Source organism: Lissotriton helveticus, chromosome 7, assembly GCF_964261635.1.
Source record: "Lissotriton helveticus chromosome 7, aLisHel1.1, whole genome shotgun sequence".
In the NCBI taxonomy this organism is placed as follows: domain Eukaryota; kingdom Metazoa; phylum Chordata; class Amphibia; order Caudata; family Salamandridae; genus Lissotriton; species Lissotriton helveticus.
This window is the reverse complement of record NC_136068.1, coordinates 1,962,589,593-1,962,617,511: the sequence shown is the minus strand read 5'-3', so window position 1 is coordinate 1,962,617,511 and position 27,919 is coordinate 1,962,589,593. Positions and strand designations below refer to the sequence as shown.

The 27,919-nt window shown below is 49.0% G+C and overlaps 1 protein-coding gene across 1 annotated transcript in view; it reads left to right on the top strand.

Annotated features, from left to right (window-relative positions):
* Positions 1-27,490, top strand: part of LOC144767915 (collagen alpha-1(XII) chain-like) — a 351,588-nt gene extending 324,098 nt beyond the window's left edge. Inside the window, exon 6 of the mRNA XM_078651253.1 lies at positions 26,810-27,490. Within this exon, the coding sequence (XP_078507379.1) occupies positions 26,810-27,477 (668 nt within the window). The 3' untranslated portion in view covers positions 27,478-27,490. The remainder of the gene's footprint in view (positions 1-26,809) is intronic.
* Positions 27,491-27,919: the final 429 nt, after the last annotated feature.

The window sequence follows — 27,919 nt, the reverse complement described above, 5'->3', positions numbered from 1 at the left end:
CCCCCAAGCAGGCCCACGAAAACACAAAAGTGAGAGAAAACTCTGAAAAGTTAAAAACTTTCCCACCATGGATTTTCTCCAAACCACTTTTATCCGGTATTAGACCTTCACAGCAATGCCCCCAGACCCGTCAACCCAGGTGAAACAAGTGTAACACCCCAAAACAGCCAAAAAGCAAAACCCCAAAAAGTGAGACTTAGTAAATTTCGGCCCTACCTGGAATTCAGTCCGAATGCGCTGTGCAGCTAGGCCCTAACTCCCCTTTTCCACCATGGATTTCCTGGAAAACAAATGCAATCAACATTAGACTGTGCCAGCAGTGCTCCCAGACCCCAAAACCCACCCACAAAAACCTAGAAGCCCCCCAAACAACACCCCAAAGACAGGCAAGTGAGCAAAAACGCAAAAACTTTTTCACCTCCGATTTTCTGCAAACCACCTTTATCCGGTATTAGATCTTCACAGCAATGCCCCCAGACCCGTCAACCCAGGCGGAAACAAGTTTAACACCCCCAAACAGCCAAAAAGCAAAAACGCAAAAAGTGACACAGAATTATTTAGCTCTCAATCCCAAATCACTCTATGCGCGCTCTGCAGCTAGGCCCTAACTCCCCTTTGCCACCATGGATTTTCTTCAAACCTCTTGCAATCATAAGTATCCATACCCAGCGTTGCTCCAAGACCCCAAAACCCCCCACAAACACCAGGAACCCCCCAAACAGCCCCCCGAAAATGCTAAAGTAAGCGAAATGTCTGAAAATGGAAAAACTTTTTCACCTCCGATTTTCTCCAAACCACTTTTATCCGGTATTAGATCTTCACAGCAATGCCCCCAGACCTGTCAACCCAGGCGGAAACAGGTTTAACACCCCCAAACAGCCAAAAAGCAAAACCGCAAAAAGTGACACAGAATTATTAAGCCCTCAATCCCAAATCACTCCGTGCGCGCTCTGCAGCTAGGCCCTAACTCCCCTTTGCCACCATGGATTTTCTTCAAACCTCTTGCAATCAAAAGTATCCATACCCAGCGTTGCTCCAAGACCCCAAAACCCCCCCACAAACACCAGTAACCCCCCGAGCAGGTCCCCAAAAACACGAAAGTGAGCGAAAACTCTGAAAAGTCAAAAACTTTTTCACCATGGATTTTATCCAAAACACTTTTATCCGGTATTTGACCTTCCTAGCAATGCCCCCAGAACCGTCAAACCAGGCGAAAACAAGTTTAGCCCCCCCAAACAGCCAAAATGCAAAAATGAAAAAATGGGGACTTTGACAAATTTATGCCTAGTTACCAGATCATTCCGTGCGCGTTCTGCAGCTAGGCCCTAACTACCCTTTGCCACCATGGATTTTCTTCTAACCTCTTGCAATCAAAAGTATCCATACCCAGCGTTGCTCCAAGATCCCAAAACCCCCCCACAAACACCAGGAACCCCCCCAAACAGCCCCCCGAAAACGCTAAAGTGAGCGAAATGTCTCAAAATGAAAAACCTTTTCACCTCCGATTTTCTCCAAACCACTTTTATCCGGTATTAGACCTTCACAGCAATGCCCCCAGACCCGTCAACCAAGGCGGAAACAAGTTTAACACCCCCACCTACCTGGAATTCAGTCCAAATGCGCTGTGCAGAAAGGCCCTAAATCCCCTTTTCCATCATGGATTTCCTGAAAAACAAATGCAATCAAAATTAGACTGTGCCAGCAGTGCTCCCAGACCCCAAAACCGACACACAATAACCTACAAGCCCCCCAAACAGCACCCCAAAGACAGGCAAGTGAGCAAAAACGGAAAACCTTTTTCACCATGGATTTGGTCCAAAACACTTGATTCCGATATTAGACCTTCCGAGCTATGCCCCCAGACCCCTGCAGCCACCTGCAAAAAAGCAGAACACCCCTAAACAGACAAAAAGCAAAAATTAAAAAACTCATACTTAGAAAATGTTCAGCCAACCAGTCAACATCGGTCCAAATGCGCTCTGCAGCTAGGCCCTAACTCCTCTTTCCCACCACGGATTTTCTTCAAATCACTTCCAATCACAATTATGCTATCCCAGCAGTGCTCCCAGACCCCCACAAATCTAGAACACCCCCAAACAACCCCCCAAAAACATGCATACTGGTATATTCAAAACATGGCAAATTGCGCTGGTCACAAAACATGGCTGTTTTCAGCACTTCCACTACTTCGATCCACTTGAAACTTACCTGGACAGTCACTTGTTCCAGCGATTAACAAGAATCTCAGCAATGCAGAATAAAATCGAACCACTGCGCTCTTTGAAGAAGAAAAAGAAGAAGAAGGTCTACGACTAGTTTTCACTTAGTTTTCACCCAAAAACACGCGCCCGCAAAACACCCAAAAAGGCCAAAAATTCTGCCAATTCTGGACTAAAGAACACCAAACCCCCCTAAAACATTGCCAACATCATTATGAACGAGCCTGCATCGGGCCCCGAGCCCTAGAATCAGCGTGAACCATACCAACTTAAACCCAAAAACCCTAGTAAATCGCACTGAAACCATATGCTTTGTCTGTCTGTGTCAAAGAGCCTAGGTAGGCTACATCAGGAGGATGCTTCACTCAGTGGTGCCTGCCTTGACCGTCTGCATGGCCCTGCCGCAAGCATGGGCCAAAAATCCGTTCCGCTCAAGAATTTGCGATTTTTCAGTACTTTTGCGAGATTTGCGAAATACCGAAAAACAGCAAATTTTGCAAACATAACGGATGTTTGGCCCAAGCTTGAGGCAGTGCCATGCAAAGGGTCAAGGCAGGCACCACTGAGTGAAGCAACCTGATGTAGCATACCTAGGCTCTTTGTCAGACAGACAAAGCATATCTAATTGTATGCAGCAAGCCACATAGCCCGAATTTTACATGAACTGCTGTCTGGAGTGGACTCTGCCTGGCATAATAACAACAGTACACTGCCTCGCCCTCGACCAATACATACCACGAATAGACAGACATGTAGTCCTGCTGTAGTAGTTGTTGTAGACTGGTTTACCTGTTTGCCACTCACGAATTGGCCATAGTTCTTCCGTAAACCGACGCTGATGATCCATCCATCCCAGTGAGTGACTTTAAAGAAAAAAGATATATTATTTAATCAGTCATCATGGTATATTGGCAAGTGAGTCCGCTCCAAGGACATTTTGCATACTTTGTGAAATGCAATATAGTGGCCCCTGAATTTGAAGTACATTTTTAAATAAACAAGGTAAAAAAACAGAGTTGTTGACATGAGTTACAATTACTGTGTGAAAGATTAAATAGTAACTAAGACAAGACATATGAATCATCATTTCATGCACAAAAAACAAACAGCAATTGGTTTCATCAGAGCCAGACAGCCATTGCTGTCCACTGCATGCCATCTTCTCAATTATTCATTACCTGTTCTACTTTTTGTCCGCATCTTCTTCGGAAAGTGAGGGCCCACAGGGCAGTCTCTCCTGTCAATATCAGAAGTAACTCTGTCAGCTATCAGCAAGCATGTAGTCAGTCAGTAATTTCAGTCCCACTTGAGAAGACTCGTCAAATCCATCCATCTGCCTTGAGGGAAATGGATAGGGGGAGTCTGGAGGAGGAGTATAAAGGAGCATGATTGAGTTGTGAACTTGTGAACCTCAGGAATGCAGACTGCGGCACCTTCAAATCAATAGGAATATAAGATGAAGACAGTGCTGCTGATGGACTTGTTGTGATTAGGTGATTAGAGTTTTGTTGTGGTAAAAGTTGCAAAACAAAGAAAGACACACAGGAATAAAAGTGAATAAGGATGAAAAAAGGAAGTCATTTTCAGGGCTCGGTGTCAGGGAAGTAGAGCTCGTCCTCAAACTCCATTAATTGAGACAGGAGTAGGTCAGGTAACAGAGAAGAACTTCCGTCACCTAAGTCGGTGTCCTCTTCTTCCTGTGTGCATTCACGTACTTTGTAATCTGGTGGTATCAATTGCTGATTCATCTTGATCAGTGTTAACCTCTCCACATTTTTGGCAGAGAGGCGGGTCCTTTTTGAAGTTACAATGGCACCAGCAGCACTGAAAACACGTTCAGAAGACATGCTTGCGAGTGGGCAAGACACATAATTTATAGCCAGGTTGGTGATCAGTGGCCATAGAGCCATTTTCCTGTACCAATACAGCAATGGGTTCGTATTAACAAAGACCTCTGTTGGGTCATCCAGATAGGCCTGCACCATCGGCTCAAGGTTCTCCACGGTTGCTCCACTTTGCGTACCAATCTCTGGCCTTCACAGCACTGGAACGAGCAAACCCTTGATGAGTTAGCCAATCCGCTTCCGACAATATTATGGCTGGGCCTGGTGCAGGTGAGGATGATGATACGGTTGCTGCTGGTGTCGTTAACGGCTGTGAGGGAAAGTGACTACCTTCGCCCACAGATTCAGAAGTGGACCTTGACGCTGGATGGCCTTCTGATTCAGTTGGACTTCTGACGGCTACTTGAATTTTCTGCCGATCTTTTTCGAACCGAGTGGCTGACACAGCTAGCCAATGTTTGTACTTTGAAACATCTGCTTCATCAAAAGGAATGAATGCTTTGCTGGCCACTGCCTTTTTGTACCGTGGATCCAGAATAGTGGCACAAATGTAATGTTGTTCTGTATGTATGTTTTTAAGCCTTTCATTGGCAACTAGGCGGCTTAATAACCTCTCCGCCAACAGATATGCATCTTGCTTTCCAACATTATCTCTGAAAGTTGAAGACACCGCCTTCAGTTGGTGCTCTAGCATGACCAACAATGGGAAAGCTTTGGTCAAAGAACAGTCCTCCCTGCTGACTTCACGCATGAAGACCTCAAAAGGACGAAGCATGTCTGCCAGGCTTTTAACTAGCTGCCATTCCTCCAACTCTAGCATCATGTCTTTCATAGTAGAACCTAGTTGAAAGACATAGTCATTGATTACCATGCACTGCTCAAACAGACGCTCAAGCATGTAAAAGATTGAGTTCCAACGTGTTGCCACCTCCTGGATGAGTCCTTTGACTGGCACTTTACGTTCATGTTGAATGCTCCTCAGCTCCTTCCGGGCCTTAAAAGAATGGCAGAAATGTGTGCAGATTCTTCGGCAGGTGGTCAGTAACTTCTTGACTGTGTTTTAATTTCTCAAGAAATCTTGAACAACCAGGTTTATACAGTGCGCCAAACACGGCACTCTGAAATATTCACCTTCCTGCATGGCCTTAACTATATTACTGCCATTATCCATGGAAACATAACCAACTATGCGATTTCTTGGTTGCAGCCATTCAGAGACCTTACTATAAACTCCTCCAAAATGTTTTTTGCAGTATGAGTTTTCTCCATGGCAAACATGGCTAATGTTGCATGTTTCCGAGTAGCTTGAAAAACTGTGTCCAGGTCAACAACTGCACTTGACTTGTCTCTAACCCCTGCAAAAGACCCTGCAAAAGAGACCCAGTGTGCAGTGATGCACATGTAATCAAGGGCTTGGCAACTGGATAGTGTGAACAGCACTCTTCTGCAAAGCTGCCCCAATCACCTCCAGCACATCTTGATGTAGTGCTGGAACCGCAACTCTGGCAAAATAGGACTGGCTAGAAACCTTCCATTTAGGGCAGACTGTTGCCACAAATTCTAGAAACCCCACCCCTTCCATGAAAGAAAAAGGGAGAAGGTCCAGCGCTAGCATTTTAGCCAGCTTTGCGTTATACAGGCGTACCGGTGGGTGGTTGCGTTCAAATGGCGCCTCCGACCACAACATTCTGCGAATGGTGGGCTGGATGTAGCGATCACGTTGCCGACAGGGCTACTACCATACCATTCACGTAGGTTCCGCTGTTTCCCTGGTCGACCTAATGCAAAAGGGTTCATCCTAAAGACTGCAACTACCAGCATGCTTAAGGGCAGGAACTATGAGGCTTAGGGCGGAATTTACTTAAGCACCTCCTTCATGTGAAAAAGGTGCTTGTCAATCAACCTGGTTTCTTCGAGGAATGGCGGATGGTGTTCCCCGCCGGATTTCAGCTTGAAGATTGTAGCCTTTGGAGTTCGGGACATTATACTGGAGATTCGTGCGCATTTGAGAATTGCATCTGGTACTTCCACGGTTGGAGAGCGGGCTCGCCTCCTCCGTGTTTCGTCTCGTGTTCCAGTGTACTTGTGTAGGGAAAAACCGTGGTGCAGTTTTAAACGTGGGGCTTCGCGTTTATTTTGCAGACAGCGGGTGAAATACGATGTTGCCCTGAACGCGTCTGATATTTAAGACGCGTCCTGAGTGAGATCATTTTTAGTGCTCTGGGGGAGTAGCCTTGTCTCCTTCATTTGCATTGAACTCAGTGGAAGAGATCATTCCTGTACATTTCCAAATCGAGTTCTCATTGGAGGAAGAACAGTTCGTTTTCGCTGCGTTGTGTTATTAACAACGTCTGTCGTTTGGACAAGACTCTTGCCTGAGTATTACGATCAAGTGACATTGGGAATTCTTCATGTTTCTTTTGCTAGCCTAATTCACGTACTGTGTAGCTGTTGTATGAACCATCAGAGGAACACTTTGGATTGGACAACATTATTTGTTTTTTACATTATTTTGTTTTGGGCAAAGAAAAGGGAAAGATTTACCTTGAGTAGCTGTATTACCTCTGAGTGGGAGTCCTTCTTGGTGCCTTGCCATGCTTTTTGACCAGACCTTGAGGGAACCACTGAAACTACAGCTCTTTTATTATTTTGTCCACTTCCCTTTTCCCCGGGGCATGAGTCCACGCAGAGGGTTTCTAGATACCTTTGTTGGGAGTCGTGCTGGGGAGGAACTGGGAGGCCTTTCTTCAGGCATCGTCTCTGCTGGTCACAAGGTTGAGGTTAGTGGCATTTATTATCCTTGAGCTACTGCCAATCCTGACACTGGATCAATTTCCGTGATGATGATGATGATGACGTCTTCAAACCAGTTAGGGCCAGTGATGTAGTTTTTTGCATTGGTGTCTCTCCCACACTCTTAGTGTGCCTCATAGATGTTGCAGGGGTAGAGGGTGTGGGTGATACAACTGCAGAGCTGCTGCCAGCAGAACTGGGTGTACCAGAAAAAATGTCTGTCGCTTCTTCACTTCCCCCCTGCACGATCAGCCTCTCGTCATCATCAGATGCAATATCAAGGGATACATTTGGATTTGTTTTTCTTTTGCATTCCTCGATCTTCCTCATGTGTGCTTCCCAAATGATAGTGTGGTGTTGCTTGGGATGACCTCTCTGGCCTCCGGTACCATAGTTGGTACCAAGCTTACCCCGACTAACGGATACTTTACAAATCGAACAAACGACCATGTTTTCCGCCTTTGCCCTAACAGTGAAGAAGTCCCAAACTGGGGACTGGTGATGTCTGCTGAAGGTGGAGGTGCTACTTTGACTTTCAATGCCAGATGAAGTGGAGGATGGGCGTGGCTGAATTTGTTTCTGTTGTTCACTTACAGCACCACTACTTGAGGTCGAGCTGGATGGAGGTCCATGCCGGCCCTTCTGACTAAAAAAGATGGAAGCTGTAGGTCGTGTTGGTGTTGTAGTTAACGGTGGTGGTACCAGTGCCACGCCGCCCATATCCCGCTCAGCAGCCATTCGGGATAGGGTCAAAATGTGTGTCTGCTGCATGCCCGCTGGGGCTGGAGTGATGACTGTGATGACTGGGTCATCGTCAGACTGTTCATCAGCAGCAGAAGACACTACTTCTTGTTCGTCATCATCACCCATAAGTCGAAGCTTGCCGGAACCTTCCTTTTAGGCTTAGCTACTTTTGTCGGCTCATGGCGTGACTCACTCTCAGACTGCATGGCTGGGTTCCAATCACGATCAAGGTCATCAGAATGAAGAGGGCTTGAAGAAGAACTTGTAGTAGTAGCAGTATCCTTCCTTGACCTTTTTCTTGCTGGGGATCTGGAAGACAATGGATAATCATCATCAGGAGGAGTGGCTTCCTCGGATGATACCTCCTCTTGAATATCAATTTCCTGATGTACCCCTACTTCTGGAGGAACAAGCGTTGTAGGCAGTTGTGCCGCTCCATGAACCTCTAGTTGCACCTCTCCATGCACCTGTCCAAGCGCCTCTCCTTGCGGCTCTACTTGCGCCTCTCCTTGCGGCTCTACTTGCGCCTCTCCTTGCGGCTCTCCTTGCGCCTCTCCTTGCGGCTCTACTTGCGCCTCTCCTTGCGGTTCTACTTGCGCCTCTCCTTGCGGCTCTACTAGCGCTCTCCTTGCCCATGTACTTGCGCTTGTACTAGTTGCATCTGTGTTTGTGGCTGTGGTTGTTGAACACTCGTCAGCTGAGTTACACCCGGCGTTGATTGGATGGTACTTTCTTGTGATGAGCCAAGATCACTGGTCGATGGTGATTGAACAGCCAAAGTGGCTGCCGCAGCAGCACTCATGGTCTTGGACCTAACTTGGCGTGGTGGCACTGAGCCCAATGAAGCGAAGGTGCTGCTTCCAGCTTGGTCCCCGGCGGACACCGCTGCTGCTGCAGGCGTATTTTCTTTCCCCAAAAAGGTGTCGGTGGGCACACCAGTCTCCTTGGTAGGTGGTGCCACTTGCTTCTTCTGCTCCTTCTTACTGGCAGTGACACTGGCAACTTTTTTCGCTGAGGCGCTACGGCCAACTTTCTTTGGGGCCATCTTCTTGAGATGTCAGAACAGCAGGCCGCAGTTGCACGAGTTGCAGAGTTGTCTTGTCTGTGGCCAGACGTGACGTCACGTGATGTTGTGCTGCACACACCACTGCAGGACTTCTTCCTGGCACTGGTGGATCTCTTGTGCACCTAAAAGCAATGGAAGCGAGAGGAACATCAGTTATACACCCAAAAAGTCAAAAACACTCAAAAATCACCACAATTCCATGCCATCCATGCCCTCAATGATGTTTTAATTCAAGACACCCCACAGAAAGACTAGGCCCATGCACCACTGAGTGCCCCTGGGCATAATGGTTGAAAGCAAGGCAAACTGGGTGCAGGCCTGAGCACACTGCCTGGCTTCAGAATGGTCCCTTGACCCCCACCACATGGCCAGGCCCTGTCTGTACCAGGCCTCAAAATGGCCCCCACCCACATGGCCAGGCCCCAACATCAACCCAAAAAGTAAAAAAACACTCAAAAATCACCACAGCCATTTTGGCTGCACCAATCAGTGCAGCCAAATGTAAATCTGAGGAGTTATTCTGATCAAAATCATCATTTTCACAAGGTTTATGCTTCCTGCGGTGGATTTCTTGTGCAGAATTCCAATTTTTTCAATTTTGGGTACGCGAGCTGTTCAAATCTCCCGCCGGAAGTCAGCTGCGTGCCGCATCTACGTGTTCTGCATTTTTTACTCCCTCAATGCATGATCGCAGGCCTTTATGACGTATTCGCGTTGTCAAACTCTCGCTGTGAAAGATGGCAAGCCGCAATAACGTAATTGCGTTCGAAAAACTCTTGCGCGATCACGCAGCAAGATCAAAAATGGCGCAGCACACGCAAAACCGGGAGAAAAACAACTCGGCGGACTCAGAATCACAGTAAGTCAACGCCGCTCGTCCGATATTGTATTTTTCAAGCGCAACCAAGCAAAATAATTCATAGCTTGCGAATTTGCGGATTATTGGGCAAATTCACGCAATTCGCAGATCGCAAAATCGTCAAAAATCCGCAAATTCGCCCGCAAAACGGATTTTACGCCCACGCTTACACAGTGGTAAAGTGCGCAGAAGCCAAAAATCACTAACACCCTGTCACCATTAAAAGCAAAAAAAAGTTCAGGGGTGAACCTGCCAGAAGGGCCAAGTCCAACAGTGCAGAACTCTGGAAGTGGGAGAGCCCGCCTCTGACCCCGGTGCAACCTGAGGGGTTAAACCCTAGTTTGGGAGAGTGGTGTTCTAAGGGTACCCTTTGCAGGAGGAGGAGGAACCTTAGAAGGAGAGGTAGGGGTAGGAGAGCCTCCCCTGTGACTCCTGGTCCGCCTGAGGGAGAACACCCTAGGCTGGAGAACCAGTGGCAGTCTAGCCCTGTCCTACAGACAGGAAGAGTGGAGAATGGCTACCATGTACCAGGGGTTACTACCCCCAACTCTGTGAATAGGCAAGGACCAGTGGCACCTGGGTGGCCTCGGGCCTGTTCCTGGTCGCGGACAGCTTGGGAGTACCAGTGGGGTAGCCCAGTTGTTCCGGACAGCGTCTTTAGAAGGAACCCCATGGTTTCACCGTGGCGTAGAACAGGAGGGTGTCCCTGCAGTTGAGGACCCACGTCCGTGTTCTATCGCCCAAAGCAAGGAAGCCCATCACGGTGGTGATTGGTCTACCCTGCATTTTGGCTGGAATTGGGTTGTGTTGGACTTGGCCCTTCTGGCAGGTTCACCCCTGAACTTTTTGCTTTTTAATTGTGACATGGTGTTAGTGATTTTTTGGCTTCTGCGCACTTTACCACTGTGTTCCAGGGTAAAGTGCGTGCGTGTAGTGAGGTTGACCTGCCCTCCCATAGGAATGCATAGGGAATGTATGTGTTCATGTTAGTTCATGATGCATGGGGAATGCAGGTGCAAGTTTGGTATGTGCGGACTTGTGTGATTAAATGCTGCGTGATGATGTGTGCGGCATACATGTGTCTAGTGTGGAAGTACCACTTCTAGAAGTTGACATGTCTGTGTAATTTTTGTGATTTGGCTGTCTGGCTTGTGATTGGCTGGAGCCGGCTGGTGAGCCTGGCTCCAGGAGTCAGGACGGGTCTGCCCCGTTGGTGAGTGGAGAGATCTGCATGATTAATGTGAGGGAGGAGTGCACCTGGGACCTGAATAGGGCTGGGCTTTCCCCACACAATGCTGGCTCCGCCCCCTGTGGTGCGACTGATGACCCTAGCCTGGCCAATGAATAGTGAGAGGGGCTGAGCATACCAGAGTGCTCCAAAACCAGCTGTGACTGTTTTTCCCCCACCCTGCAGACACAGACAAAGGGATTTGGTGTATAAAAGAGGGGCTGTGACCCCATGTAACTGTTCTCTTCCTGATCCTATCTTGGAGTGGGCCTGCTGCTCCTGGGCGCCAGGAGGACCACCACTGGGACTGCCTCCCTGCCTGGAGGGCCCTGTGAGCTCGCCCCTGGGCCCAGCCTTTGCCCCCTCACCTCCTGAAAGACCTTGCTGGACTTTTTGACTTTGTTCTCTGGGGCGCCGGGGCAGCGCCTGATTTGTCCCTCCAAGGGAGCGCTGTGGTTTTCAGGTGCAGCCCCCTATTCTCGAGGAATTACCCAGTGTGGGGATCCCCCTTTTGGCTGACTTGCGGCACGGGTGCCTACCCCGCACTGCCTGCCGCTTATTTGCCCATTTTTCCATCCTTTCCTTTTTATAATTAATTCCTGGGTGCCACCCCGCTCCGGCGATTTACTTCTAAGCGGGAGCCTACCCCGCATTGCCCCGATCAAGTGTCCAGAATGCCGCCGCCAGCCGGAAAAAACCCGGAAGCCAGGCAGCCCTCGCCAAGACGGGGGCGGGACCTGGCTGGAAGAGCGAGAAGTTCCAGGCAAGAACCAGGAAGCGGACGGGAGCCCACCCCGCGCTCCTGTGGCCACACAGGGAAATCGCCGTGTCAAGGAGAGAGCCCCGAGGAGAGGGAGCTCTTCTGTGACCCCAGGAGACGCCGCCAGGTCCCCCAGCGAGGCTCTCACAAGTGAGAGAGCCCCACCCGCCGCCTGTAAAAAAACCTGACCCCAGGAGCGGGACGGAGACCGGAGGAGGCCTACAGAGCCAGTGAGTGGGGCCCGGTATTCATTGTTGTAGAGCGGGCCGCTACACCCCCCCCCCCAGCTGAGCTAACTTTGTTAAGGGGGCATTTTTGTATTCCGAGTCCCCAGAGGGGGGACTCCAACAATGGCAGCATCTTTGTCGAGCCCACGAGGCTCTTGGGGGCATTTGTTTTGAGCCCAATAGGTTCGACCTGCACGGGGGCATATTTGTATTTCAGAGCCCATGAGGCTCCCATGATCCCGGGCATTCCTGGTGGTAGAGCGTCCCCAGCGTGCAGCGGGCCGCTCCCCCAGTGGTGGCAGCATTGTTCTTTCAAGCCCACGAGGCTCCAAGGGGCACCGTTGTTTTGATCACAGAGCCTGCAAGTCTCACACGTGGTTCTTGGCCCCATTGGTTGTTTCTAGAGCCCCAGAAGAGAGCCAAGAGGCACGCTGATACCAGGCTCAGCTCCTACAGCTGCTCAGCACTTAGTGGGCAGCTGCTTCGTTTAGGCTTTGCACAATCCTCTTTGGCTGCCTGAGCAGCCTGCCCTGACTTTGCTGGACACAGGGCGTTTCAGCCCCTGAGAGGCCAGGTGACCTGGGGGACAGTTCATATGTTGTGCCCTTGAGTGGGGTACATATTTTTGCCTTAGGAGATTTTCTGCGCAACATGTGATTACTTTCCTATTGTAATTCATGCAATGCTTTATGCCATACCCCTAAATGTATTTGTATGCCATTAGGGTGTTTTCTCTAGTATAGCTATGCTAGTGAGTTTGTGGTTCCCTGTGGGATATTTTCCTAAGGTGGTTAGGGTTCGTAGGTGGTACTTACCTTTTCCCAGTGATTACTGGTTGTGTGCTACATTTGCTATTTGGTGCTACAGTTATTATATGTGCTATGTTCTAAGTGTTATTCCTACAAAGTGCTATTTCTACCAAGTGCTAGTTCTAAAAGTGCATATTCCTGACAGTGGTCCATGTGGCCCTGTCCCGTGTACATAATCCCCTGTAAATTCTGCCTGTGCCTATGGCACATTGTAAAGTGTGTGTTTATTCTCTAATGAGTTTGGTATAATACAAAGGCTATTTTTATACATAACCTTGTGTGGAGTTTCCTTTGTGGTGGGCCATGGGTGTTGTTGCTGGGTGCGCACGCAAACGCTTTACACATCGCCTCTGAGATAAGTCTGACTGCTCGTGCCAAGCTACCAAAAGGGTGAGCAGGGGTTATCTTGGCGGGTGACTTCCTTGCCCTGACGTAGAATGGTGGTCTCTGCCTGGCTTTGACGCAAGCCTAAGCCAACCAGAAATCCCCATTTCTAACACAGTGCAGTGTGGATGCTGGTGTGTATTTGGTAACAGTGCAGTGTGAATGCTGGTGTGTATTTGGTAACAGTACAGTGTGGATGCTGAAGTGTAACTGGTAACAGAGCAGTGTGGATGCTGGTGTTATTGGGTAATAGTGCAGTGTGGATGCTGGAGTGTATCTGGTAACAGTGCAGTGTGGATGCTGGTGTGTATTGGGTAACAGTGCAGTGTGGTTGCTGGAGCGTTTTTAGTAACAGTGCAGTATGGATGCTGGTGTGTGTATTTGGTTACAGTGCAGTGTGGATGCTGGTGTGTGTTTGGTAACAGTGCAGTGTGGATGCTGCAGTGTATTTGGTTACAGTGCGGTGTGGATGCTGGTGTGTATTTGGTTACAGTGCAGTGCGAATGCTGGAGTGTATTTGGTAACAGTACAGTGTGGATGCTGGAGTGTATCTGGTAACAGTGCAGTGTGGATGCTGTTGTGTGTTTGGTATTAGCACAGTATGGATGCTGCTGTGTATATGGCCACAGTGCAGTGTGGATGCTGGTGTGTGTTTGCTAACAGCACAGTGTGGATGCTGGTGTGTGTATGGTAACAGTATAGTGTGGATGCTGGTGTGTGTTTGGTGACAGCGCAGTGTGGATGCTGGTGTGTATAAGGTAAGAGTATAGTGTGGATGCTGGTGTGTGTTTGGTGACAGCGCAGTAAGGATGCTGGTGTGCATTTAGTTACAGTGCAGTGTGGATGCTGGAGTGTATCTGGTAACAGTGCAGTAAGGATGCTGTTGTGTGTTTGGTATTAGCACAGTGTGGATTCTGTTGTGTGTTTGGTAACAGCGCAGTGTGGATGCTGCTGTGTGTATGGTAACAGTATAGTGTGGATGCTGGTGTGTGTTTGGTGACAGCGCAGTGTGGATGCTGGTGTGTATAAGGTAAGAGTATAGTGTGGATGCTGGTGTGTGTTTGGTGACAGCGCAGTGTGGATGCTGGTGTGTATTTGGTGACAGCGCAGTATGGATGCTGCTGTGTATTTGGTAACTGTAAAGTGTGGATGCTGGTGTGTGTTTGGTGACAGCGCAGTGTGGATGCTGGTGTGTGTTTGGTGACAGCGCAGTATGGGTGCTGCTGTGTATATGGTAATGGTATAGTGTGGATGCTGGTGTGTGTTTGGTGACAGCGCAGTATGGATGATGCTGTGTATATGGTAACAGTATAGTGTGGATGCTGGCGTGTATTTTGTGACAGCGCAGTGCGGATCCTGGGGCCCGATTCACAGAACTAACTTAAGATAAAATCCTAAACTAACTACTTTTGCTATTCACAGAAGTTAGGATTTTGTCTTAAGTTTGTCTTAAGACAGACCTAAGACAGACTTAAGTTAGGATTTTGTCTTAAGTTTGTCTTAAGTCTGTCTTAAGTCTGTCTTAAGTTTGTCTTAAGACAAACTTAAGACAAAATCCTAACTTATGGGAATACCAAAAGTAGAAAGGGCCTGATTCACAGACCTAACTTAAGACAAAATCCTAAACTTACCACTTTTGGTATTCACAGAAGTTAGGATTTTGCCTTAAGTTTGTCTTAAGACAGACTTAAGACAGACTTAAGACAAAATCCTAACTTAAGTCTGTCTTAAGTCTGTCTTAAGACAAACTTAAGACAAAATCCTAACTTCTGTGAATACCAAAAGTAGTAAGTTTAGAATTTTGTCTTAAGTTAATTCTGTGAATCGGCCCCTAAGTTTAGGATTTTGTCTTAAGTTAGTTCTGTGAATCGGGCCCCTGGAGTGTATCTGGTAACAGCGCAGTGTGGATGCTGCTGTGTATATGGTAACAGTATAGTATGGATGCTGGTGTGTGTTTGGTGACATCGCAGTGTGGATGCTGGCGTGTATTTGGTGACAGCGCAGTATGGATGCTGTGTACGTTAGTAACAGTATAGTGAGGATGCTGGTGTGTATTTGGTGACAGCGCAGTATGGATGCTGCTGTGTACATGGTAACAGTAGAGTGTGGATGCTGGTGTGCGTGTGGTAACAGTCAATGTGAATGCTAGAGTACATTTGGTAACAGTGCAGTAAGGATGCTGGTGTGTGTTTGGTGACAGCGCAGTGTGGATGCTGCTGTGTATATGGTAACAGTATAGTGTGGATGCTTGTGTGTGTTTGGTGACAGCGCAGTGTGGATGCTGGTGTGCGGTTGGTAACAGTGCAGTGTGGATGCTGGTGTGTATTTGGTGACAGCGCAGTGTGGATGCTGGTGTGTATTTGGTGACAGCGCAGTATGGATGCTGCTGTGTATATGGTAACAGTATAGTGTGGATGCTTGTGTGTGTTTGGTGACAGCGCAGTGTGGATGCTGGTGTGCGGTTGGTAACAGTGCAGTGTGGATGCTGGTGTGTATTTGGTGACAGCGCAGTGTGGATGCTGGTGTGTATTTGGTGACAGCGCAGTATGGATGCTTGTGTGTGTTTGGTGACAGCGCAGTGTGGATGCTGGTGTGCGGTTGGTAACAGTGCAGTGTGGATGCTGGTGTGTATTTGGTGACAGCGCAGTGTGGATGCTGGTGTGTATTTGGTGACAGCGCAGTATGGATGCTGCTGTGTATATGGTAACAGTATAGTGTGGATGCTGGTGTGTGTTTGGTGACAGTGCAGGGTGGATACTAGTGTGTGTTTGGTGACAGCGCAGTATGGATGCTGCTGTGTATATGGTAACAGTATAGTGTGGATGCTTGTGTGTGTTTGGTGACAGCGCAGTGTGGATGCTGGTGTGCGGTTGGTAACAGTGCAGTGTGGATGCTGGTGTGTGTTTGGTGACAGCGCAGTGTGGATGCTGCTGTGTATATGGTAACAGTATAGTGTGGATGCTTGTGTGTGTTTGGTGACAGCGCAGTGTGGATGCTGGTGTGCGGTTGGTAACAGTGCAGTGTGGATGCTGGTGTGTATTTGGTGACAGCGCAGTGTGGATGCTGGTGTGTATTTGGTGACAGCGCAGTATGGATGCTGCTGTGTATATGGTAACAGTATAGTGTGGATGCTGCTGTGTATTTGGTGACAGCGCAGTGTGGATGCTGGTGTGTATTTGGTGACAGCGCAGTATGGAAGCTGCTGTGTATATGGTAACAGTATAGTGTGGATGCTGGTGTGTGTTTGGTGACAGTGCAGGGTGGATACTAGTGTGTGTTTGGTGACAGCGCAGTATGGATGCTGCTGTGTATATGGTAACAGTATAGTGTGGATGCTGGTGTGTGTTTGGTGACAGTGCAGGGTGGATACTAGTGTGTGTTTGGTGACAGCGCAGTATGGATGCTGCTGTGTATTTGGGTGACAGGGCAGTGTGGATGTTGGAGTGTATCTGGTAACAGTGCAGTAAGGATGCTGTTGTGTGTTTGGTAACAGCGCATGTGGATGCTGCTGTGTATATGGTAACAGTGCAGTGTGGATGCTGGTGTGTGTTTGGTGACAGCGCAGTGTGGATGCTGGTGTGCGTTTGGTAACAGTGCAGTGTGGATGCTGGTGTGTATTTTTTTGACAGTGCAGTGTGGATGCTGGGGTGTGTTTGGTGACAGCGCAGTGTGGATGCTGGTGTGTGTTTTGTGACAGTGCAGTAAGGATGCTGGAGTGTATTTGGTAACAGCACAGTGTGAATGCTGGAGTGTATTTGGTGACAGTGCAGTGTGGATGCTGAAGTGTATTTGGTAACAGTGCAGTAAGGATGCTGGTGTGTTTTTGGTAACAGTGCAGTAAAGATGCTGGTGTGTGTTTGGTGACAGCGCAGTGTGGATGCTGGAGTGCATCTGGTAACGGTACAGTGTGGATGCTGCTGTGTATATGGTAACAGTACAGTGTGGATGCTGGTGTGTGTTTGGTGACAGCACAGTGTGGATGCTGCAGTGTATATGGTTACAGCGCAGTATGGATGCTGTTGTGTGTTTGGTAACAGTGCAGTATGGCTGCTGTTGTGTGTTTGGTAACAGTGCAGTGTAGATGCTGCTGTGTATTTGGTAACAGTATAGTGTGGATGCTGGTGTGTTTGGTGACAGCGCAGAGTGGATACTGGTGTACGTTTGGTAACAGTGCAGTGTGGATGCTGGTGTGTATTTGGTGACAGAGCAATATGGATGCTGCTGTGTATATGGTAACAGTATAGTGTGGATGGTGGTGTGTGTTTGGTGACAGCGCAAAGTGGATGCTGGTGTGTGTTTGGTGACAACGCAGTGTGGATGTTGGTGTGTGTTTGGTGACAGCGCAGTAAGGATACTGGTGTGTATTTGGTGACAGCGCAGTGTGGATGCTGGTGTGCGTTGGGTAACAGTGCAGTGTGGATGCTGGTGTGTATATGGTAACAGTATAGTGTGGATGCTGGTGTGTGTTTTGTGACAGCGCAGTAAGGATGCTGGTGTGTATTTGGTTACAGTGCAGTGTGGATGCTGGTGTGTATTTGGTTACAGTGCAGTGTGGATGCTGGTGTGTATTTGGTAACAGCGCAGTAAGGATGCTGGTGTGTGTTTGGTGACAGCGCAGTAAGGATGCTGGTGTGTATTTGGTAACAGCGCAGTAAGGATGCTGGTGTGTGTTTGGTGACAGCGCAGTAAGGATGCTGGTGTGTATTTGGTTACAGTGCAGTGTGGATGCTGGTGTGTGTTTGGTTACAGTGCAGTGTGGATGCTGGAGTGTATATGGTTACAGTGCAGTATGATTGCTGCTGTGTATATGGTAACAGTATAGTGTGGATGCTGTTGTGTGTTTGGTAACAGTGCAGTGTGGATGCTGACGTGTATTTGGTGACAGCGCAGTGTGGATGCTGGTGTGCTTTGGGTAACAGTGCAGTATGGATGCTGGTGTGTATATGGTAACAGTATAGTGTGGATGCTGGTGTGTGTTTGGTGACAGCGCAGTAAGGATGCTGGTATGTATTTGGTTACAGTGCAGTGTGGATGCTGGTGTTTATTTGGTTACAGTGCAGTGTGGATGCTGGTGTGCATTTGGTAACAGAGCAGTAAGGATGCTGGTGTGTGTTTGGTGACAGTGCAGTAAGGAGGCTGGTGTGTATTTGGTTACAGCGCAGTAAGGATGCTGTTGTGTTTTTGGTAACAGCATAGTGTGGATGCTGGAGTGTATCTGGTAACAGCGCATTGTAGATGCTGCTGTGTATATGGTAACAGTATAGTGCGGGGACGCCTTTGCACACTATTGGCAGGAGCCATTACCTGGAGGCTTTGGCGACTTTCTGTGCTGTTTTCCGGACCTGCCCACGGACCTCGCCGCACCCGCTCCGCGGGTGCCGCATCGCCGACTGTGAGTGGGGCTGGTCACTGGTCCTTGCGGTGAGCCGAGGAGTGTAGTGACCGGGCTGAGGGCTGAAGCGGGGCTGCTAGCGTAGCAGGGACTCCATTACCCAGGAGTCCCTGCATGACCGAGTGTCAGCTTCCGGTCCGCTCTCCCTGTTGGCCCGCCCACCGCCCACCAGGAGGTCTCAAAAACTTGTGTCTGCCCTGTCTCTGTGGGACACCTTTGCACACTATTGGCAGGAACCATTACCTGGAGGCTTTGGCGACTTTCTGTGCTGTTTTCCGGACCTGCCCACGGAACTCGCCGCACCCGCTCCGCGGGTGCCGCATCGCCGACTGTGAGTGGGGCTGGTCACTGGTCCTTGCGGTGAGCCGAGGAGTGTAGTGACCGGGCTGAGGGCTGAAGCGGGGCTGCGAGCGTAGCAGGGACTCCATTACCCAGGAGTCCCTGCGTGACCGAGTGTCAGCTTCCGGTCCGCTCTCCCTGTTGGTCCGCCCACCGCCCATAACGCTTACTACATCAAGGACTCATCCTCCCGCAGCACGGGACGCAGCTCGGGGCTAAGACCGGGCTAAGAGCGGGCCGTTCGAGAGACTGGACTGGACCCTAAACCCTTGGTTTTTATCCTCCCAAGACAGTGTACTTATCATCCACACCCTCCTTCTGTTTAGTAAGTCACATAAAGTACTATTTCACCATCATGTCCACCCGGGCTACCCGTAGTAAAACCGCTAAGGGCAGGAATATGGTCAACGGAACCTTGGACGGCTTTATCACCAGAACAAACGTAGCCATTGATCACGAAATTACGAAAATGCAAAAACGTGTATCCCTGGACCTAGAAGCTGCTAGAAGACTGTCAGAAGCCTTTGCAACTTCCAAGAAATCTTCCTTAGGTCACATAGCAACAGCTAAGACCCCTGAACACCCACCTAATACCCGATTAATTACAACCCAGGTTGAGGTTCACCAAACCCCTCCCCTATCTCCAAGGCTCTCCCTGTTTCCTATTTCCTCCCATTCACAAAATAGCGATACTTCCCTTTTGTATGCTAGTGGCAGGAGTGTGGATATCGACACAGATACAACCCCCAATCTGTCAACTCCTACCACCATCGAGGAGTATGTTTCCCTACAGGGTCTCCACCAAAAAGGCCCAATTCAAAAAAGGAAACGCATCACAATGTCTGCTTTCTCGCGGAAGAAGGCAAAAATTGTTACAACACACTGCCCATCTATTGTCAATTCATCTGCTCAGCGAACAGCACCAAGTCTTGTTGCCTTAGACTTGGACCCCCAAAGTGTCCCTGGGAATTATCCAAGCCTGTGTTCAACTGCTACCGCCACCACACAGGCGAATACTGGGGGGGATCCAAGCGTGCCTGGGGGTAGCGATGGCAAGTTCCTAGAATTAGTTTGGAACTCACTAAAAAAGCTTCTTACCCCGCTAGACCTTAGACTTTCCCGAATTGAAAACCACCTTTTAGAGATGGAAAAGAGTATCTTAAATCTAGCCAGCCTCACTTTTCAAAACAACAACGGGCCTTCTATAGTCCAGGAAGATACATCCTCTATTATGCCAGTTGTACTGCCCCCCAGTAAGCCTATACCTAAGCCACGTACCAAAGGCTTTGATCCCAAACTCATAAATCCCCCCGCTAAGCCACCTCCACAGCCTTTACAACAGCCTTCTAAACCTATTAAAGAGGCTGTTGCTCAAAGGGCTAATGCCACTAAGTATAATCATCCCAACAAACAGGGACCACGGAACGTCGAAAATTTTCGCGGGGGGGTATATAGACCTACCCCCTAACGCAAGGCCTTTTGTGGTGGTACTAACGGGTGTTCCTGTTCTGGGGAGTTCCATCCAAGAGAACTATTGGTTCCTCAAAAACAAGGTCATTTACTGGTTAAATACTAGTAGGCAGACTCCCAGGCACCTGAGAAGCAAAGTCCTAATGGTGCGTAAAGTCCCCTGGGTAGGACCTACACGCAAATCTATCCTAGGTGACTGCATTGTAGTCTCCTTCGAGGAACCCCAGACGGCAGAATATATTTGTTCTTGGAACTCTGGAGAGGATAACTCTTCCATTGTTGCTAGACCTCTAACCTTTTTTTACCCCCCTCGGCATGTCCAAAACCATGTGGGCGAGTGGATAAATCCCCGTTATCCGGCCCATAGAGGGGAGAGTGGGGGCAGGCAATATTCCAATAGGAGGTGGCAGGGAGCAACAACCTCAAATAGATTCGGTTGTTTAGAAGAGGTTGATTGACTCTCCCTGACCTCCGGTATAGTTCATGACGATAAGAACAAACCGCCACCAGTAACTTTGGCTTCCGCAATTCTTGAGAGCAGTCTAGTGCGGGGTTGTTCTATTTCGAATGAACTGGGAAAGCTTGCTAGGTCATTACCCAGCATCACATCCTTTCACCCCTCCATTAGTAACTCTTTTGACCACCACAACTTATATGTTGCGGCAGATGTGGGGCGGACGTGTAATGCCACTCACGAGGTAGATCAGCGATTCACATTCCCGACCTTGTTCGATTCACCACCACGAACACCTTCACCTGCGCTATCCCAAATTTGTAGTGACAGGGTAGCTCCCGTATCAGCCCCTAATGTTTCAGCTCCCACCGAAGTTAAACCTTCTGTTAGGGTGGGGGCACACCCTAAAGTGGTCAACTCCACAGGGGATGTTATCCTGTTACCTCCAGTCAGGTACCCTGAGTCCAATTCATTAGCACCTTGTACATCCCCAGGAATGAAGGCTAATGGGAACATTGTTCCGGGCACTACGCTTCGGATTCTGAGCTGGAACGTAGCAGGCCTCGCACTTAATTTTTCCATCCCCGACTGGAATCTCCTTTATTATTATGTTTCTTATATAGCGCCTGAATCGACCCCCGAAGGGGTATCTCCGCGCTTGCCTTGGGAACCCGTCCTGGCTTTTCCCTGTGAGATAGCCCCTACAGGGCATCCCCAAGGTGAAAGCCAGGCATCCCGCCGCAGGGGGGCCATTGTGGAGATTAAGCAAGCTTAATGCCCAGAGTTGCAGAGTGTGAACCCATGATTAGGTCAGGCACCGAAGCGAGAATTATCGAGTCCATGGACATTTGAGCTCAAGACCCTGCCGCGTCGGGAATTGAACCCTGGTCCCGGGTCTGACCTCTGCTTCAGGGTCTGCCTGCTCTAACCAGTGAGCCACACTTCTCCTTGTAGAATCCTTCGGGATTTGCTTACTGCAAGAAACCTGGTGTGTTGAACCCCGGCATAAGGTGGGTTATACCACATATTTCGTCCCAGCTCTCCAATCCTCTGGCTCCAAAGGTCGCCCCTCAGGTGGCCTTCTAATTTGGGTCAGAATCTCCCTGGGCCTTTCCATTAGACACCTTCCCACAAACTCCCCTGACCTGCAGAGATTATTAGTTAAAGGTCTGGGGGGGATAAAATTGGAAATATTTAACATCTACCTTAGGGGGGCAAGGGGTGGCACATCCATGTTGTCACAATCAGGCCTAGAAGAAGAACTAGGAACCTGCAACGCCAACTCTCTTGTCCTTCTTGCTGGGGATTTTAATTGCTGTTTTTAGCCTCTTGCTAGCGAGGACATTTTAGACACTTGGGAGGAAGATACTAGGAGAGGTATCCCTGTATTAACGCTCGATCCTATCAAAAAATTGACACAGGGGGCCACAGATCTTAATGCCCTTTGCACGGAATTTGGCTTAAGGTCAGCTAATGGAAGATCCAAATCCGATCCCAATGGGGCTCACACCTTCAATAGGGCTGGCCACACCTCTCGGATCGATTACATTCTCCTGAACTTTAAGCTTTGGGCCTATCTGCTCGACATGGAAGTTATAACAACGACTGATAGCGACCACAATCTACTAGCATTATCATTGTCTTCCCCCTGGAGGGGTTTGAAGACAAACTCCCCCCCCACTTATGGAAGTCAACCCATGAAGTTTGCCCTTCGAACTGAGGTAGAAGGCTTAAATGGAGCAAAGTCGCCACGGATGAAGGGAAATTGGCAATAGCAAACTCATTAATGACCAACGCCAAAGCAGGGCTTGACGCTAGGTGCCCTGGTAATGCGGACGCTTTGCAACTTTTCACTGAAATAACCAAAGCTTTGGGAGATTTGTTCACTATCGCTCCAGTAGATGGGAGACGGAAGGGAAAAAGCACCAACAAAAGTGGCGACTCCTGGTTCACCCCTGCCTGCCGCTCTGCAAAATGCGACCTCATCAGAGCAGTGAAATCTAAGGATGCTAATACTATAAAACTAACCAGGAAAAGATACCGGAAGACACTATCTATGGCCAGGGTCGAGCATGAAACGCAATTTTGGACTAACCTAAAAGAGGCAAGTTCCAGGAAAGACTCAAAGGGCTTTTGGGATCTGGTGAGATTAAAGACTAAACCCGTTGCCTCCCTCCTGACTTGCAATATTGCTGGGGAGGTGTGGTTTGCTCATTTCTCCCAGCTCTAGTCTATAACTAGGGGTTCTTCACCCAACCACACGATCCAACCGCCCGGCCTCTGCTCCCACCCCAACAGCATAGTTTACACTAAGGCTGACCTTTTTACCACCAAGGAAGTTGAAGGGGCAATCAAATGCTTGGTTCCAAATAAAGCTGCGGGGCCCGATGGAATCCCAGGCGACCTCATAAGGGTCAACACATGTGAATAGAGCAGCCTAATCGCCGCACTCCTGAATGCTGTTTTGAGGGGTGGAGCACTCCCGGCCTCATGGAAGGGAGCGGAGGTCATCCCTATTTTCAAGAAAGGGACCCGGGACGACCCCGCAAACTATCGCCCAATCAGCTTGCTTGACTCTATGCAGAAGATTGCTGGTAAAGTAGTCCTAGGAAGGATCCAGCAGTGGATGGAGGATGAAAAAATCCTCTCGGATTACCAGGCGGGATTTAGAACTGGCACTGGCACTATTGAGCAAACATTCCGGCTCCTCATGATACTTTGGAAAGTAGTTGTCCTGGGCAAAAGTAGCCTGTACCTTGCGTTTATAGACCTACGCACTGCATTTGACTTAGTTCCACGAGACCAAATGTGGCGTGTACTGGGCACGATGGGTATTCCCCAGTACCTACTACACATGCTCATCAAATTTCATGAGGACAACTTTGCTCAGATCAGGTGGGGGGATCAGGGCCAAAAAACACCTCGCATCCCTGTGAATAGGGGAGTCCGCCAGGGTTGTGTCCTTGCCCCCACTCTATTCTCACTATATGTTAATGGAGTGGTGGAGCACCTTCTTAAACATCCAGCTGATGCACCTTCCCTGGCTGGCCGGAAAATTCCTACTCTCCTCTTCGCAGACGACACCCTCCTGATTTCCAAAACACCTGCAGGCCTGCAACGCCTACTCTCCGGCTTTAAAGACTTTTGCGACGCGAGGGGTCTTTCTATAAATGTTAGTAAAACCAAGTTCCTGGTAATGAATTCCCGGAAGAAATCTGTCACCCCACCATTCCTGGATTCTGTTCCACTTGAAAGAGTAAAGGAGTTTGACTATTTGGGCATTCGACTCAGCGACTCAATGAGCTGGCAACCCCACCAACAAAAGGCATCGTTGGTCCATAGGAAGGTGGTAGGGGCGCTTATGAAAGAACAACGGGCCTCTATCCTCAAACCTATTGGCCCTGTTTTGGACATTTACAGGGCAAGGGGGGTGAGTGCAGCCCTTTACGGATCAGAACTATGGGGTTTTCAGAACACAGACATTTTATCCAGAGTGGAAAATAAATTCCACAGAGACCTCATGGGACTGCCGCACAGTACTCCTGCCCCTCCAATTTTACTTGACGCAGGTACTCGCCCGATAGGTGATCAGGAAAGGTTGCGTCCCCTTCTCCTTTGGGCACGCATCTGGAGGGTACCTGAACTATCTAGTTTTGCTGACGGGCTAAAAGAACTGCTCTTGTCACCAGGCTGGTCCAAAATCCGCTGGCTCAAAGAAATCAAGCGTCTTCTCACTGTATTAGGCCTCAAGGATGCATGGGATAAAAGATCAGCTCCGCCCAAACAGACACTCAAGTCATTGTATTGGTCATGGGTGACGAATGCCAGAAATTGCAATCCCCTCCTCTGCAGAACTACTGTTGAATTTCTTTTGCTGAAGGACGTCCCTTATTACGAATCATACCTTGACCAGATTAGCAAACCATGGGACAGGGCTCTTTACATTAAATTTAGGTTGGGTCTGTTGCCAGTGGGTAAATTGATTGCCAGCTGGAGGTCATCATTGCAATTATCATTATTTTGTCCATTTTGCACCAGCAGGCCAGAGTCTGTGCCCCACCTTCTCTTTGAGTGTCCAGCCTATATTGCCCCGCGTCGCTCCTGGCTAAAGCCCTTGTGTAGGAGTCTTGGAACTAGATCTCACCTTGAGGCTCTTCGCATCCTAAGATCTGACCCCCGCCCTTTGTTTGCTTTCTGTTTAGCCAAATTCTTAGCATGGGCTTGGTGGATCAGGTCTCTCAAGCTAAAAATAGTACATAATTAGCAAGTTGCACATTCTGTCTTACTGCCCTTAGCAGCTCTATGCATATGATGTAAATTATGAAACTGGATTGTTTTTATATGTATTCATCTTTCTAAATTTTGCTTGTCTGTAATGCTTTTTAAGATATGTGCAAAGTATCGAAATAAAGCTTGTTTCATTGTATAGTGCGGATACTGGTGTGTGTTTGGTGACAGCGCAGTGTGGATTCTGGTGTGCGTTTGGTAACATTGCAGTGTGGATGCTGGCGTGTATTTGGTGGTACAAAAGGGGGTGGTGATGGACGGAGCATCTGAACCAATCAAACACTCACACCCAGTCAGCACATCTGGGTTTAATCCATCACCGTTCTTTAGCCCACTCTGCCACCCCAGTTCAGACATGGCCATATGCAAATCAGTCTGACCCTGTGCCTCATGGGAACAGTCCAGCCCGAACTGCCAAGCCATGCCTTTCCTGGACCGGAAACAAGCTTCCGAGGACCGGTTTCTGGCATTTCAGCCGTCTTCAGCCCGGCTTGCTTGAATCCAGTGGCAAAGTGAGCAAGGGACTCACGTTTGAGCATACCCTGCCAACTTATGGCAAACAAAGTGGTACAAAAGAGCTTGGTGATGGATGGAGTATCTGAACCAATCAAACACTCACACCCAGTCAGCAGATCTGGGCTTAATCAATCACCGTTCTTTAGCCCACTCTGCCACCCCAGTTCAGACATGGCCATATGTAAATCAGCGTGTATTTGGTGACAGCGCAGTATGTATGCTGCTGTGTTTATGGTAACAGTATAGTGTGGATGCTGTTGTGCGTTTGGTAACAGTGCAGTGTGGATGCTGGTGTGTGTTTGGTGACATCGCAGTGTGGATGCTGGTGTGTGTTTGGTGACAGCGCAGTAAGGATGCTGGTGTGTATTTGGTGACAGCGCAGTGTGGATGCTGGTGTGTATTTGGTAACAGTGCAGTAAAGATGCTGTTGTGTGTTTGGTGACAGCGCAGTGTGGATGCTGGAGTGTATATGGTGACAGCGCAGTATGGATGCTGCTGTGTGTTTGGTAACAGTGCAGTATGGATGCTGTTGTGTGTTTGGTAACAGCGCAGTGTAGATGCTGGTGTGTGTTTGGTGACAGCGCAGTGTGGATACTGGTGTACGTTTGGTAACAGTGCAGTGTGGATGCTGGTGTGTGTTTGGTGACAGTGCAGAGTGGATGCTGGTGTGTGTTTGGTGACAGCACAGTGTGGATGTTGGTGTTTGTTTGGTGACAGCGCAGTGTGGATGCTGGTGTGTATTTGGTTACAGTGCACTGTGGATGCTGGTGTGTATTTGGTTACAGTGCACTGTGGATGCTGGTGTGTGTTTGGTGACAGCGCAGTGTGGATGTTGGTGTTTGTTTGGTAACAGTGCACTGTGGATGCTGGTGTGTATTTGGTAACAGTGCAGTAAGGATGCTGGTGTGTGTTTGGTGACAGCTCAGTAAGGATGCTGGTGTGTGTTTGGTTACAGTGCTGTGTGGTGCTGGCGTGTATTTGATGACAGCGAAGTGTGGATGTTGGTGTGTGTTTTGTGACAGCACAGTAAGGATGCTGGTGTGTATTTGGTGACAGCGCAGTGTGGATGCTGGTGTGCTTTGGGTAACAGTGCAGTACGGATGCTGGTGTGTGTTTGGTGACAGCGCAGTAAGGATGCTAGTGTGTATTTGGTTACAGTGCAGTGTGGATGCTGGTGTGTATTTGGTTACAGTGCAGTGTGGATGCTGGCGTGTGTTTGGTGACAGCGCAGTGTGGATGCTGGTGTGTATTTATTTTCAGCACTGTATGGCTTCCGGCCTGTGTTTATTCTTCTGAAGCGCGCAGGGTGTGTGCTGATGGTATTTTGTGAGGCAGGGTCCCGGCTCCCCCGCCTCCTCCTGTGCTCCTCTGCATGCTCTCCTCTCAGCTCTGACTCGTCTCTGTTTCTCTCTCCACAGGATGCTCTGGTCGGAGGGACATCAAGGCGGACGTCGTGCTCTTAATCGATGCCTATTTTATTCTCTCTGATGCTGCTTTCCACCGCCTTCTGGAGCCCATTATTGAACCCCTCGTGAGGGGCTTCCACGTGTCCCCGGACTCCGTGCGGTTCCACCTGGTCCTGTACAGCCGTGATCCCAACCCACTGGGAATCAGGACTCGGATCCAAAGCCTTCGTCGTCTGATCAACATCCTGCCCCGCCAGACCCTTAAAATGTGGCCCAATGGCACTACCGTGTATACTGGCGCGAGGGCAATCTTCACCATCGCCAGGCAGGTGCTGACCGAGGACGGGGGCACCAGACCCGGTGTGCCCCGGATCCTGTTTTTCTTGCGACATTGGGGGTCAAATGCAAATCTTACAGGTCTGGTGCAGGAGCTCTGGGACGACGGGGTGGAGGTCTTTGTTCTCACTATGAGGAATGAGGATTACACAAAGGATCTGCTGCGAGTCATCCCCAGCCCCCCGGCCGCGGCCCACCTGTTCATAAGGAGTGACTATGAAGACCTCCAGCGCATCCAGAAAGAGCTGACAGAGTCCATGTGCCTCAGGATCCAGTACAAGATGAAAACCATCAAACACAACCTGATGGCACCCAAGGAGGAGGCTGAGGCAGGAGAACCTTAGACCACAGAGGCCCTCTGGGCCCTGCCTGTCACTCCCCCCACACCGGAAATCCACCCTCGGACTTCCGGCAGAAAGGAGAGGAGACAGATGGGGGCCAGATCACACAATGGAAGACAGCTGTCCCTCCCCGCCCTGCATTTAGGGAACAATGTGTGTGTGTTTTAAAAGGGGTTTAAGCCTTTATTTAAAATCTCAGAGAGATTGAAGAAGTTTAAAGCTTTTACAATTTAGGATGAAAATCCCATCCCCTTCATCTCATGTCTCATTGCGGCTGAAAGATGAGATGTGACTAAATATTCTGAACCTCATTTACAAACTTTTCACGCTTGGCAGCTGCGTTTCCGTGCATCAAAAGAAAGGGGAGGAAGTGCGTGTGATGGTGCATTTCAGTCCTTCTCCCCTGCACCAGCGCACAAACAGCAGCTGTGCACCAATGCCATAC